The following is a 13,953-nucleotide window of genomic DNA, read 5'->3' on the forward strand; positions in this document are numbered from 1 at the left end:
CTCAGAGTGAAATGTGTCTTGTACGACCACATGGAAATTAAAGGGCCTTGAAATGTCAGAAAAATGTCGTTTTGCTGAGAAACATCAAAGTGAGATGTCAAGGTGACTGTCTCATTTTGTTCTTGTAAAAGGTTGAAAAATACGAAAAGGACAAATGGAGACTACTTGCTAGATGTGAGTGTTTGACAAGCAAAACCAGCAGAGATTTCACCTCTTCCCCTCCTGTAACAGCACAGTTTATAAGAAATAATGTTCTTTTTTGCGTCTTCTACAGCGTTTATTTGCTAAACAGAATAATAGAAGGAAGAGTGAACAGCCAATTTAATGTGTTTGCTGGGCAAAAATAAAACAATGCTCCTGCTATTATAATATTTGTGTGCCTGTGAGTGTAAAGTGTTTATGAATGAGTGTGCAATTTGTCTTAAACGTGTAAGCCACAGTTTATTTTCCATATTCTATCAGCTAGGCTCTCAAATTTAACTGTTCCACATAAAAAATGGTGTTTATGAAAACGGCCGGCTCTAATCTGATTATCAGCCTGTGGCATGTGTAGTTTACAAATATTGTGCGTCCCTGTGAGGACCTGGTGTCAGAGAGGTTTGATAGATGGCTCCATCGTTTGTCATTTGAATGGCTTATGATAGCCACAGCTATCAAGACCAAGGAGGAGGCAGCAGCAGCAGCAGCAGCAGCAGCAGGTTTTACTACTGCTGTTTACAGCCATGCAGTAAAAACACACACCGTACTGTACGCCCTGCTGCTGCACGCTGCGCTACTCGCAGATCACTCTGCACACTATGCACAATGGGAACCAGAGCCGATTGCCTGCCTGGTGGCTCTTCTACTCGACAAGGATCAAAGAGGGAGAAAGAGAGGGAGAGAGATGGGGAGTGAGAGGAAGTGAGGGAGGGGAGGAAGTAGAGAGTGAAAGAAGTACAGGACAAAGACATGTGTGGAAGGAAAGAATGGGGGAGGGCTGGAGGAAAACAGGCAAGGAGTTGTGGGAGCAGAGGGAGAGAGAAGGAGAGTTAGTGAAAGTGAGATGCTGCAGAGTGAGGCGATAGAGTAACTCAGTAAAAGAACGGATGAATGAAAGAGTGAAACACACCAATTCAAGTGCCCGAGTGAGTGAGACGGACTGAGTGAGGGAGTGTGTCTGCAAGCCTGCTCACGTCCGTCCGTCCGTCCGTGTGTGTGTGTGTGTCAAGTGACAGTGTGTGAGCGAATGGATGAGTGGGTGAACAAGTGCAGCAGGACAGAGAGGGAAAAAGAGAGAGAGGGAGAGAGGATCTGTTCCGTCAGAGAGGACACACTCCACTGGCTGTGATTGAAGTATGGGCCAATTAACACGAGGAGCATTGAGCTCCAGCTGCACTCTTCTCTTCATTCCTCTGCTCCCCCACACTGCCATATTACCCTGCACGACACACACACATACTGATACACTCACATATATGCACACTGTGGGTACAACACTGTGCTGGCACTTTATCTTATCTTTTATTATAGTGCAGCTATGGACCCAGGGAAATTATAGAGGCTACATACAGCAGTTTTCTCAAGCACACTGCGGTCTTAAATGTGGACGAATGAAACAAGAAAAAATAGTATTCATCTTCAGGGGGGAGGGTTTCTTTTTCTAGGCACTTATAGTGACTCACAGAGACGGTGCAATTTCTTCTAATGTTGTACAGTAGATGTAGACTATTTACCAGCCTGCATATATTTCAGATGTTTTGTATTGGCTGTGGAAAAGCTGCCTGGGCTGATTCAGTGCAGCCCGTGCCATAGGCAGCAGGGAGCAGGTCCATTACTCTGCATGACAGAAAGGAATGAAGCAGCAGAGCCCGATGTGGGCTAAACACAACGCTGAACACCGCACTTCCACAACTCCAGCATTTTCCAGACTCCACAGACTCCTTCCCTATTCACATTTCCCCCCAGCAGATCCGATGCAGCGCGAGGTCTGGCACACTGCCTCCATTGGAGTTCAGTGGGAAAAGGGGCTCAGAGAGGCGTGGATGCCAGCACTGACTTCTACCCGAGCAGCTCCCTCCTCTCTCGCAACTCACTCTTCCAGAGTCACCGCAGGCGCTCACTGCAGCTGTAAGGAGGGGATCTGAAACTCTAAAACATTGTGATCGTTCCCCCTAACATCACACTGACACCAAAAATCAATTTTTTATTTTGTGTTTAGAGGCTATACAAGTTTTTAGTCTCTTTGGTGGTTGCAGAAATAATATACTTCTTCATCGCGCTCCTCTATAGACGGATATACCTTCAAAGTGCCTTCAGCCACACAAAACTGCGAACCTGTTTTGATATTCCTTCAAACCAACAAAGGACTGCATTATCCATTACTTTCTTTAGATAATCATTTGAAAACACAGTGAGTGCATTATGTAATGTAAATGAAATGTTTAAGCAGAGATATGATAAGATTGGTTTTTATTGTGAAGCCCTGGCTGGCAATTTTGGGAGAGAAAGAGGAGACTGGCTTTCCTGTGTGAATGTTTTCTCTCTCATCTTCTTGATAAGCTGTCTGTCAGCCTGAGAATATTCCTGCTCTTAAGTACTCGGTAAATATTCCTGAAGGTGTTTTTAGTTTGCTTCTAACAGGCGTTGGCATGTTTGTAGGCTTCTGTGGTGCTGCAAATGTCACTTTCTTTGTTTAAAAAGACAAACTAAACAGGCTCAGCAGAAAAAATAATTATACTGTAGATACAGTAAGCTGCTTATTACAGTGATTGACAAATTGAAAGATTACCATTGCACAATAGAAACACTTCAGCATAAGCACTGATATAATGATTTAGACTAGGTGCACCATAATGGATTAGAAGTTTTCAACATCCAAAACATCATTAAAAGAAAGTAAAGCTACAGAATGTGAATGTTTTCAATTTCATGTGTTTTTCTTTTGTAGTCAGTGCCCAATTGAAGATAATAATAATAATTATAATATGTATTGTGCTGGTGAGTACACAGTTCTTATCAAAACACAATCTGTTATGTCACAAATAAGTGGAATTCCCATAATTTCCATATATTACAAAATCACGCAGTGGTGAGATCCTGCTAGAACTCCTAATTAAGTACATCATGTTGAAAAAAATGACTTTTCCCATCACAATAACTAACTGAACCTTTACCTTGAGTCCTGTTCAGAGAAAATAGAAATCTTTACTCTTTTAAACTAACTGACTGCAATTTAAACAGTCCCTATAGGTTGTAGGCCATCCCTTGCCAAATATGTACGCAGCATAATACTCTATTGAATTAGAAGACGCTCCAAAGGCTGTAGATGATCATTTTATAAAGCTACGAGCGGAAAAAATATACTAAAATGCGAACATTTGCATTATAACAAAAGATTCATTTACGGTAGCAAATCAAATGAAACAGTAATCTCTCATTTTCTCTCTCCCACTCTCCCTTTCCTTCTCTGTTTGTGTATGCGTGTGTGTGTGTTCAGTGTAAGCCCCCTCACTGCATGCTTTTTATGATTCAGTTTGCAAATATTCACAGATTGGAACACATTATGAGCTATATAGTGAGATGTATTGAGATGATGATGATTTTGATTATGATTTATTTGTACTTTGCTTTATTACAGCGTTCTTCAGTGAGATGCTGCTGTTTGATAACAGGCACAATACACTCTGCGGGGAAGTAGATACTGTATACAGTAATACACCGCGTTCACACTTCCTACAGGGCTTGCTGTGGTGGAATGGCACACACTGGTTGAGCAGTGCAACGTAAACACCGCCTGGGAGTGAAATACAGTGACAGGCCTAACAGTTAATGGCTCAGATCTCAGTACGGTAGAATACATCTCCACCAAATGATATGATGTACGGTATTCCTGCCGCCTTTTCCCTGCCTCTCATTTTCTCTTTCTATCTCACTGTCTGTCCCATTCTTTCCTGCCACATCTTCCTCGCCTTAAAGAACACAAAAAAAAACAACAAAGCCCTGTTTTTTTCCCTCTCCCCTTCATTATTACATTCTCCTTTTCTCTCTCCTGCTAACAGGTCTGTCTCTCCTCATCTCTCCACACCTCCATCTCTTTTTCTTACCCGCATCTGTCGGCCTCCCTCATTCGCCCTCTCATTCCATCTCATTCCACCACTCTCTCCTTCTTTTTCTGCCTCTCTTTCTATCTTAAACCCCCTTGCCACCCTCCCCTTTCCCGACCCACCACTACCACCACCACCACACACATATGCACACACACACACAGCCCTGTCACTCAAAACGGAAGGTTTGGCAGTGTATTTGTTTAGGCCAAACACGTATACACATCCCACTAATCAATATTTTTTTCCCTGCTACTCTCCTCACATATTTTACACCACCTCCCAACATCCCACCCTCCTTATCCCCTTGCCTCCTCTCCTCCATCCAGCCTCCTTCCGTCCACTTCAGTCAGTCCATACATAAGTCAAAACTTTCCCTTCTTTGCTTCCCTCTCTCCACTCACTTTTTTCCTCTTACTCCCCCCCTCCTCTTTCTTTGCTGCTTTTCTTTTCTATCCAAAAGACTGAGCAGGGTCAAAGAATCGACAGACTGTGACAAAGAGAGAAGAGTCGGATGAAGACGGAGTGAAAAACATAGAGAGGAGGAAAGGGGAAATAGAGGCACAGAGAGGGAGAGTGACTTTAGAGGGAATATTATGTCAGTGGGCCTCTGTTAATCAATGCAATTGTGTTTGGTACCTGAAGCCATGGAAATAGGGAGACGAGATGGGGAATATGAAAAGACAGAGCATGAGAGAGCGGAGAGAAAGTGAGAAGGAAATGGAGAAAAGAAGGGAGGGCAGTTGGCACCACAAGTAAATTGAAAATGATGTACTGTGTTTTTGCGTGTGTGTGTGTGTGTGTGTGTGTGTGTGTGTGTGTGTGTGTGTGTGTGTGTGTGTGTGTGTGTGTGTGTGTGTGTGTGTGTGTGTGTGTGTGTGTGTGTGTGCATGCTTCACATATTAACCCGCTATCCTCCCAGGTAGTCAATATCTTTTGTGTGGTTGTTTGTTGGATTGTGTGTGTAATGCATTAACCCTCATATCTCTATCATTAAGCTGCTCTACAGGCATAGTGTATCCATGCATTTATCTTGTATCTGAGTGTGTGTGTGTGTGTGTGTGTGTGTGTGTGTGTGTGTGTGTGTGTATGTATGTGTATGTGTGTGTGTGTTCAAAGACTTGCATGCATGTGTCTCTGTGTGAATGCGGCTGTGTGAGGGCGAGCATGTTTACAGTGATCTTAATTGTTGTTATCATTCATGCAGCACAGTAACCACCTCCGCCCCCATCTTTGTCTCTGTCTGCTATTAACTCTCTCTCTCTGTCTCTCTCTCTGTCTGTCTCGCTCTCTGTCTCTCTCTCTCTCTCTCTCTCTCTCTCTCTCTCTCACCTCCTTCCCTATAACGGCCAGTTTCTATTTTCCTTCTTTCTCATATTGTTCCTTCTCAGCCTGCAGCCTAAATAGCACCCATTTCATCTTCTCCCTGTCTTGCTTTCTTTTCCTTCCCTCTATTGTTTTCCCCCCCTCTGCATTCCGTATTCCTCGTCCAGTATTTTCTCTAGCCAAAGCTAACTTTTATTACCCATGATTGGATTCAGTATTCATTACTCTGTCTTGCCTGTATGCAATCTCTGATCAGTTTCTGTCTCACTCTCTCTCTCCTCTCTCTCTCTCTTCTCGCTCTCACTTTCTCTGTCTACACCTGCCTCTTTCTGTGTCTTACTGTCTTTCTCCATCCTCTGTTCTCCTTCTTTTACTCTCTTGATTTGATTTGATGTCCTCTGTACTGGACATTATAGGGGGAAAACACTTGAGTCTAACTTAATCTCTTCTTCTCTTGCTTCTTCTTCACCTTCTTCTTCTTCTCCTTGCTGTCTCTCTTTCTTTCAGGCACCCTCTCTTAGTGCGATATATATCCCCCCCCCCCCCTCCCCCCCCTCCCCCTCGGCAGGTTGCCATGGTCGCCATACCTACTCTCTCTCTCCTATTGGTCCCTGGCAGAGTGGGCAGGTCTGGTGGACGCCTCCCCCCACCTCCTGCTCCGGCCCAGCCCACGGGAGCGTGATGCAGGGGCCATGATGAACTTCAACATCGCTGTGATCCACGCCGGTGCTACGGTGCAGGCAGAGGCAGCGGGTGGCGGGGGCCTGGGGGAAGGGTGCTCTACCCCGGTTTTGGCCGGGTATACGGCTCCCTGGGGGAGAGCGTGGTCACCCAGTGGGGCTCTGCTAACGTCATCTGGCTACAGGTTGGACACTGTCTCTCTACCTAGAGCTCATTCAGCCTTACTTGAAGGAAGGGAATAACAATGGCCATTGGCCATCCATTCTTCATACTCACTCTCATTATTTGAGCTGAATGGGCAGCACACTGCTGCAGTTGTGTGTGCCCTGCTGAATGAGCAGGCATCTGGCTCTGCTCTTTGACCACAGCTTGTATTGTTTGCCGGATATTTCATGCATGGTACAGACACCTTCCATATGAATAACACAAAGTAAAGACACACTGCCCTAGTTGGTCAACTCTATTTGTCTTTATCGCTCTCTCTGTTCTTCTCTTTTAATTCATTCCTCCCTTCAACTTCCAGGTGAATGACAGTAGTCCTAAGACGGTGCTCTCCCAGCTGTGTGAGCTGCTGGCGGCACGGCCCCTGCAAGGCCTGGTTTATGAAGAGGAGAGGCCCCCGCGCACAGCCTGGGGTCCTTTGGCCCCCATGCTGGAGTTTGTCTCTGCGCAAACAGGACTGCCCATAGTGGCTGTAGGAGGGGGAGCGGGGCTGGGGAGGATGCCACAGGTAGGAGGAGGGAGGTTGTGATTGGGGTGGGAGAATGTTTGAAGCTTGTGTGTGTCTGTATGTATGAGAGAGAGAGAGAAAAGATAATTAGAGAGATACAAGAGGGCAGACGTCCCAGATGTGTGATTGTGTCGCTCAAAATGTTAGTTCTGGCGAGTGGCATAGTGTTAATTAGGTGTGTGCTGTATACAGAAGCAGTATGGATTGACAGAGCAATGGATGGAGTATAAAGGAAGAGCTGCTTATATTGCCATAACAACTTACAAAGTCACAAAGTCACAATGTCACGCATCCTCTTGGTGAAGAAAAGGTTTGGGGAAGTGCCGGTGGGACGGAGGGGGAAGTTGAAGGTCAGGGTCGCTGATCTGCTGAAACTCTGCAGTGTTTGATCTGTAAATGGCACCAACTGGGGCTGTGCCTGTGATGTTCCTGGGAGGGAGGCAATGAGCAGACACGGATATGTGTGTGAGGGAATGTGTACTGTGTATGTGTATGTTTGTGTGTACTGTACATTTGTATGAGTTTATGTAAGTGTGTATGCATCAGAGAAACTCGTGTCACATGCTTTTAAACCACCAAACAGGAATAAACGAAACAAAAAGCATCGCATTTGTGCTTACAAATACACGTTTTAACCATTTACTCTTGAGGAATTAAATTATAGCACTTTGATGAACTTCCTTTGAAGATATACCCTCGCCTAGTGCTCATTCCCCTCCCATCCCCCAAACAGACTTTTTAGAAACACTCCCTCCTGGACGTCATAGGAGAATTTGTGCAACAATCTGAGCTGTTTTAGCCTTGCGGCTGCACGAGCGCTGCTGCTCCATTAAAACTTCAAGCCCCATGATGCCTCGATGTTATGCATGAAGATGGAGCAGTCCAGAGAGTTGTAGTTCTTTGTAGTGAAAAGCTGTCTGCTACTCAGTGTATTGTAACTGCATTTTAGACACAGTGCAACTACAAGGGATTCATTTCACAGTGAGATTTTTGACCAAATCTGCTGCTCTCTTCCCCAAATCAGGAATCAGGTTCCATCTTTCTCCAGTTCAGCTCCTCTACTGCCCTCCAATTAGAGGTCATCTTTGAGGTGCTGGAGGAGTATGATTGGACAGCCTTTTCTGTGGTGTCCACGCGTCACCATGGCTACCAAGATTTTCTGTCGGTGGTGGAGGGGCTGACGGACGGCTCGTTCATCGGCTGGGAGAAGAAGAGTGTGGTGATCCTGAACGTGACTGACGACCCTGGGGGGTCACGCACGCGCAGGCTGCTGAAGGAGAACGAGGCGCAGGTGAGACAGGGGGGAGGGAGGGGGAAAAGGGGGGAGGAAAGGGGAGGAAGTGCTGCAAGTATCATTGGGGGCCCCCTTTCTCACAGGTGGCTTCCCAGCTTTTTCCTTCCTTATTCGTCTCTCCCTCTGTCCCTCCACATCTCTCTCTCCCCTCTCTCCTCTATCCCTCTGTTCTTCTCTTCCCCTCTCATCTGCTAAGGCATAAAGAGTTCAACGGTGCAACAAAAACCACGAGTCAAGTTGATTTTCTGGCTGGTTGTCATTGTACAAAGAGTTATGGCAGTGCAAACTGCTGAAGAGGTTAACCACTTAACATCCAGTTTCCCCTTTGTTTCTCTTTAAGTAGCTTTAAGTTTGAAAAAAAAACCCATCCTATTCCACACTGTCTGAAAGTAACATATACAGTAATATACTCTGTATCTGCTTGTTTCAGCTATTTATCGAACAGACTTTATATGATGCTTACGTTGAGTTAAATAATGGCTGCAACATTCAACAACGGAAATATTCTAGATGTCTTGTGCATTATTTTATATACTCTTCCCCATAATTCAGCTTTACATTTTTGGAAACTTTAAAATCTAAATTTTTTTTATTAAGTTTTGTGGGTTTGAAAATGTTTGGCTACACATATAGAGTTTGCAATGAGTGACCAACCTGCTTGTTAAAGAAGATTAATATGGCCTGTAGGGTCTCGCCTACAGAGCTGTAATCTTGGCACAAAATTATTTTCAACATGTGCATCACTTTATCTAATTCATTGTTACAGACAGCCCACCATCCAGTCACTCTTTATCTTTATTTAACTTAAATGTAACCAGTCCCCCTCCTTCACAAAACATATGATTTGCTTACTGTTGCTTTACTTAGATGTTTGAGCTTCACTGTGCAGAATGATGTATGTGCAGAGTTTGTTTACATCTGTTTTCATTCATCTGCTGAAAGTTTCTCTTGTCTCTCCTTTCTTCTGAGTTTAAGGCATCTAGCTACGAGCAAGATTTGTGACATCAAAATTAGTTTGGCGGTCGTGGTCCAATATGCAACTATAACTTATAACTTACACAAGTGTAAAGTAAAACTAAGTAAACTTCACCCTGCATCCAGTAGTTAAAATTTTGAAATGCTGAATATTTGCATATTAATGGATTCTGGATTTTTCAATGAGGGAGAAGGAGTAAATGTCATTGTAAGGATTTTTAACAAGGTTGTTAAAGTTTTTATTTATGTAAAAAGATTTGATTGTTCAAAGAGGAGTATATGTCATAACCAGAATGACTCGTGGTTTTGGCTTGTACCTCTGGTGTATTTCATTCCTTCATATATACCTGTTCCTTCTCCTTCTCCGACCCCTCTGGCTTGCACAGTCTCCCTTTCCTTACCTCTTTCAAAGTTCCATTCCCAATTTCCTTGCAGAGGCTTCCTCTATCAACTTGTTGTTTCCCTCCACAATCCTTCCTCTATATATTAGCCCCCACATTTATGCTTCCTCAAACCTCCTTTTTAACCCACTGATCCACCTGTTAAATTTTTCACTCTTCTCTGTGTTCTTATGCTTACTCCACTCCCTCCTTCCCCTCTCTGCCCCCCTCCCCTCTGCTATTCTTTGCCTGGAGACAAGCTCACTCTCCTCTGCTGCTTTCCTGCACACCTCCATCTCTGTATGGCTAGTTTTTATTCCTTCAGTCCATTCGTCCATACCTCTTGCTGCATGTCTTCCTGGCCACAGACTCGACTCTCCGTTGGCTCAGTTTAGTCTGGGTCTCAATGTCATCGCTAATGTCCCAGCATGGCCACTGCAGCTCTGCGTGTGAGCGTGTGTGTGTGCGCGCCCGTGTGTGTCTGTAAGTGTGTGCATGTGTATTAGATTCCTTAGGCTCCACTCTGCTGGTGTCACTGTTAATATAACATACTGCCTGCAGCAGGTTGCCTATACGCAGTGCTTGCTTTTTAACTCTCTTGCTTTTCACAACAACCCCCCCTTATTTTAGCTTTTCCCTACTGCAGGGCTAATAAATGCTTGTGATTGCTTAGTGATGCTCTGTATGTTTGCATTACATGCTCTCTCTTCTCTCTCTCTCTCTCTCTCTCTCTCTCTCTCTCTCTCTCTCTCTCTGCCACATACAATATGGTAATGTCTTCTACATTGTTGATGGCCTGTTGCAGGTCTCTGGGTCAATTTCTACTCAAATCTCTCACTGTCTATCTTTTGTTCCATTCCTTTTCCAGCTTCTGCCTTGTCAGTATTTCCTCTGCTCTCTCTCTCTCTCTCTCTCTCTCTCTCTCTCTCTCTCTCTCTCTCTCTCTCTCTCTCTCTCTCTCTCTCTCTCTATCTCTCTCTCTTTCTCTCTCTGTTCTATGTTCCTCTCTTTCTCCATTTCCCGTCTTTAGATATTGTGTGTGTCTGTTTATAACTCTGATTCTCTCCTTCCCTCCTTAATTCAGTCTCCCTTTCTGTCTGTCACCCTCTTTCCCCCTCCTCCCCTCCTTCCTCTCCCCCCTCTCTGTCACTCTCATTCCCTGCCTAATTCACTGGAGGTTTATTGGCATACAGGCAGGATTGTTTTGCCAAGCCATTACAGTTCAAAATTCAATGGAGGCGCAATTCTCAAAATGTGCTTTCAGTCTGTTCTCCCGACCCCCCTCCTTCTATGAAAGAATCATCGTACTTTTTTTTTTTGTCCTTCGATTTCCCTTTGTCTCTTTTCTTCACTCAGTAATTTTGCATGTGTGTCTTTTATTTTAAAGGTTTCCTTACTTTCTTGTTTGGTATATGTCAGCATTTAACCCCCTCCCCCCATCTTCCTCTAGCTCAGCTCCATCTTCCTCTCGTCGATCCCTTCTTTCTCTCTCCATTTCCCCTCAAACCCCTTAAAACCCTCTTTGGACAGTTTCTAACCCCAGTCCTCTGCTCCCTCTTAACCCCTCCTTACCTCAACACTTACAGCAGAGAGCTCATCTACTGTCACTGCTCTGTCTTTCAGTATTGCCTTTCTCTCTCTTTAATGTTTTTTTTCCTCTTTCTCCCCAGCCTCGCTCCATCATCCCACCCTGTCTTTCGCAAATATCTCTTATCTCTCCAGGCCCCGATTTCACCAAAATATGTCATCCTTTGCTCTTCTTCGCTACATCCCTCTCTTCCTTTCCGTTCTCCGAGGAGTGACTTTTCTGTTTTTTCCATCTCTGATTACTTCCCTCCATCCGCTCATTTTGCCCCCCCTCCTCCTCCTGTTGTCTCCAGGTCTTTCCTCCAACCTGCTTTTAATAACATATGTCAGAGTTTAACCTCTTCCCCCTTGTTTTCCCTCAGGTGTGTTTGGTCTTTAACCCCGCCCCCCCACCTTCTCCCTCCCCGTCCTCTGTTTCGCCTCTCTGCCACTAACAGTTATTTCATTTCCTCTTTCTTGTTTCACTCCTGTTTTCATTATTCATAACTGTAACTTGTTTCATCAGGCCCAAGCTCATTAAGCAGTGGCCCCCATTGCCTCCTGCACCTCCTGGTTAGCAAACATCACATGCAGCCATGCAGTCTTCCCTCTCGCTGGTGTGTCTGCTTCTCAGCCACCAATTCTCTTTCTGAATCATACGCCTGACTCCCATGAACCTTATCACATCAGCTTACAGCTATCTCTCCTCTTACCTCCCCCAGCACCCTTGTTTTTTCCTGATAGGGCCTTTTCTATTCAACATCCTCCCCTCCCGTTCAGGTGCATCTCTGCTCCAGCTCTATCTTTCTCCCCTTACTTCTCCCACCCTGTCTCTCTCCACGTCTCCCCTGTCCCCTCCTTATCTCACTAGAGTGTATGTGTGTGTGTGTCTTCCCTCGTCCCCGTTCCCTCCCTGCCTTCCTACTGTCCTCTAGGTACGTTTGCTGTACTGCTCCCAGGAAGAGGCTGAGCTGGTTTTTCGAGCTGCATGGGCCGCCGGTCAGGCCGGAGCCTCACACATGTGGTTTGCTGTGGGGCCAGCTCTCTCAGGTTTAGGCATGGAGAACCTGCCCCGGGCTCTGTTTGCTGTGCGGCCGCAGGGCTGGAGGGACGAACCTCGCCGAAGGATTGCTCGGGGTGTGTCTGTGCTGACTCATGGGGCAGTGGCGATGCGCAAGGATTACGGAACAACGGGTGGGCCAAACTTTGTCACCAACTGCGTGACGGATGCCAATCAGACCCAGAGACTGCGGGGCAGGATGAGGTGAGACAGAGATAAGGGGAAAGAGGAAAGCTCTAAAAGGGAGAATGTGAAAAGGGAAGCAAGAGAAATTTAAGGTTGGGGGGTAAGTACGAGACAGTTGGCAGGTTACCGACAGAATATGTGAAAGTGGAAGAAAAAGAAATTGAGACAGGATGAGGTGTATTCTATGAAACGAGTTGGCTTTGTGCCAGAATGAGTTGGAAGGTATGTGGGTGGAGTTGGTAGATTCAGTGTCAGAGTGCAGGCACAGAGGGGATATCTGAATTTGGAGCTGGCTATCATCCATGCAGAATAGATGTTGTTGGTGCGTGTAGTTGTGAGTTGGTGAAATTACCCCAGCATCTGTAGCAAGCGGACCATGTCTCATGTATATTAATGAGACAGCTGTAATATATTCCTCGTAGGCTGTGCAAACAGACAGCAGCACACTCTAACAGGTAGCCCAAGTGGTCCTGGTTATCATCTTGGTTCATTTTTAACGCCAGTCATTCTTGCTCCGCATACACACTGCACAAGTAATATTCTATACAAAGGTTTTTCAATAGGCCAAACATGGAATTCATTAGATTATTTGCAGTAATGTTTGCAAATACAGCACAGCACAGTGTGGCAATTAAAAGGAAATGATGAATGGATTCTTCTGTCTTTGCTTATAAACTATGTCCAGGAACACAAGATAATGTTCTCATTTCCATTTTTTGCACTGCTACCTGCTGTTCACTGTCTGTAACTACAAGCTGCTGTTCCATCTGATGCTTTCCATCACAAAGAAAAAAAATAAATCTATCAGGTTCTGTGTTTTGAAGCCAGCACGTTGACATGAGAATACAATTAGAAGGTCTGTCCTGTGTGATTATCATACAACTATAGAGCTTGCAGCCGATGCAGAGAGCAGCAGTTGTTTGACTTCAAAGATCCTGACAATTCTGTGTGTCTGATCATTTGTCTGTAGATTTGATTAACAGACAAGCTCTGACAGTCACCACAGAGGGGCTGTGATTTAGTTTCAAGTGGGAAGAGAATAGGGCAGGCTTTCTTGCATCAAAACCAGGCTTAAGATGTCTCTCATCTCTTCATATCCTTTAAGATAACACTTAATTACTAATAATCTGTGTTTTCTGTCCCATACTTACTGTCTGCCTTCTCCTTTTACCTCCATTCATCATCACACAGGTATTTCAGCAACATCACACTCGGTGGGCGGGATTACTCCTTCAATAGTGATGGTTACCTGTCCAACCCCTTCTTGGATGTAATTTCCTGGACACCAGGACGTGGATGGGAAGATGTAAGGACATGGCGTCAGTTCTTTGTGTTGAATCATGTGGTTGTAGATTTGATTGGCAGGCAAGCTCTAACTATCTCAACCAAGATGTTGTGATTTAGGTTGACTTTAAAAAGAAAAGGGCATGCTTTTTCTTGAACCTTAATACACTTGATTGTATGTTATTTTAACTGGTATCTAAATCTTGGGATTTTTGTGTAGTTGTAAAGGTGCCCTGTGTGATGAACTGGAAAGACAAAAGTGCCTAGCAATTGAACCCAGAGTAGATTTTGTGCTGATTCGAGCATTGTTCTTGAGTGTTAATCTCTCCTTGTGAGCTAGATGAGCAGATCAGTGCTGCATTGGCATCTAAAATAAAAATAGAAGCCTG

The 13,953-nt window shown here is 44.8% G+C and overlaps 2 protein-coding genes across 2 annotated transcripts in view; both read left to right on the forward strand.

The window, feature by feature from the left end:
* Nucleotides 1–13,953, forward strand: part of foxj2 (forkhead box J2) — a 321,604-nt gene that overhangs the window by 133,951 nt on the left and 173,700 nt on the right. The gene's annotated exons all lie outside the window — the stretch shown is intronic.
* Nucleotides 4,749–13,953, forward strand: part of LOC133983899 (glutamate receptor ionotropic, NMDA 2D) — a gene marked incomplete at its 3' end in the record, with an annotated part of 31,203 nt that continues 21,998 nt past the window's right edge. Inside the window, exons 1-6 of the mRNA XM_062423114.1 lie at nucleotides 4,749–4,791; nucleotides 6,027–6,283; nucleotides 6,613–6,819; nucleotides 7,844–8,110; nucleotides 11,970–12,298; nucleotides 13,472–13,586. Of these exons, the coding sequence (XP_062279098.1) occupies nucleotides 4,749–4,791; nucleotides 6,027–6,283; nucleotides 6,613–6,819; nucleotides 7,844–8,110; nucleotides 11,970–12,298; nucleotides 13,472–13,586 (1,218 nt within the window). The remainder of the gene's footprint in view (nucleotides 4,792–6,026; nucleotides 6,284–6,612; nucleotides 6,820–7,843; nucleotides 8,111–11,969; nucleotides 12,299–13,471; nucleotides 13,587–13,953) is intronic.

The sequence above is a fragment of the Scomber scombrus genome, chromosome 7 (genome assembly GCF_963691925.1).
Source record: "Scomber scombrus chromosome 7, fScoSco1.1, whole genome shotgun sequence".
Classification (NCBI taxonomy): domain Eukaryota; kingdom Metazoa; phylum Chordata; class Actinopteri; order Scombriformes; family Scombridae; genus Scomber; species Scomber scombrus.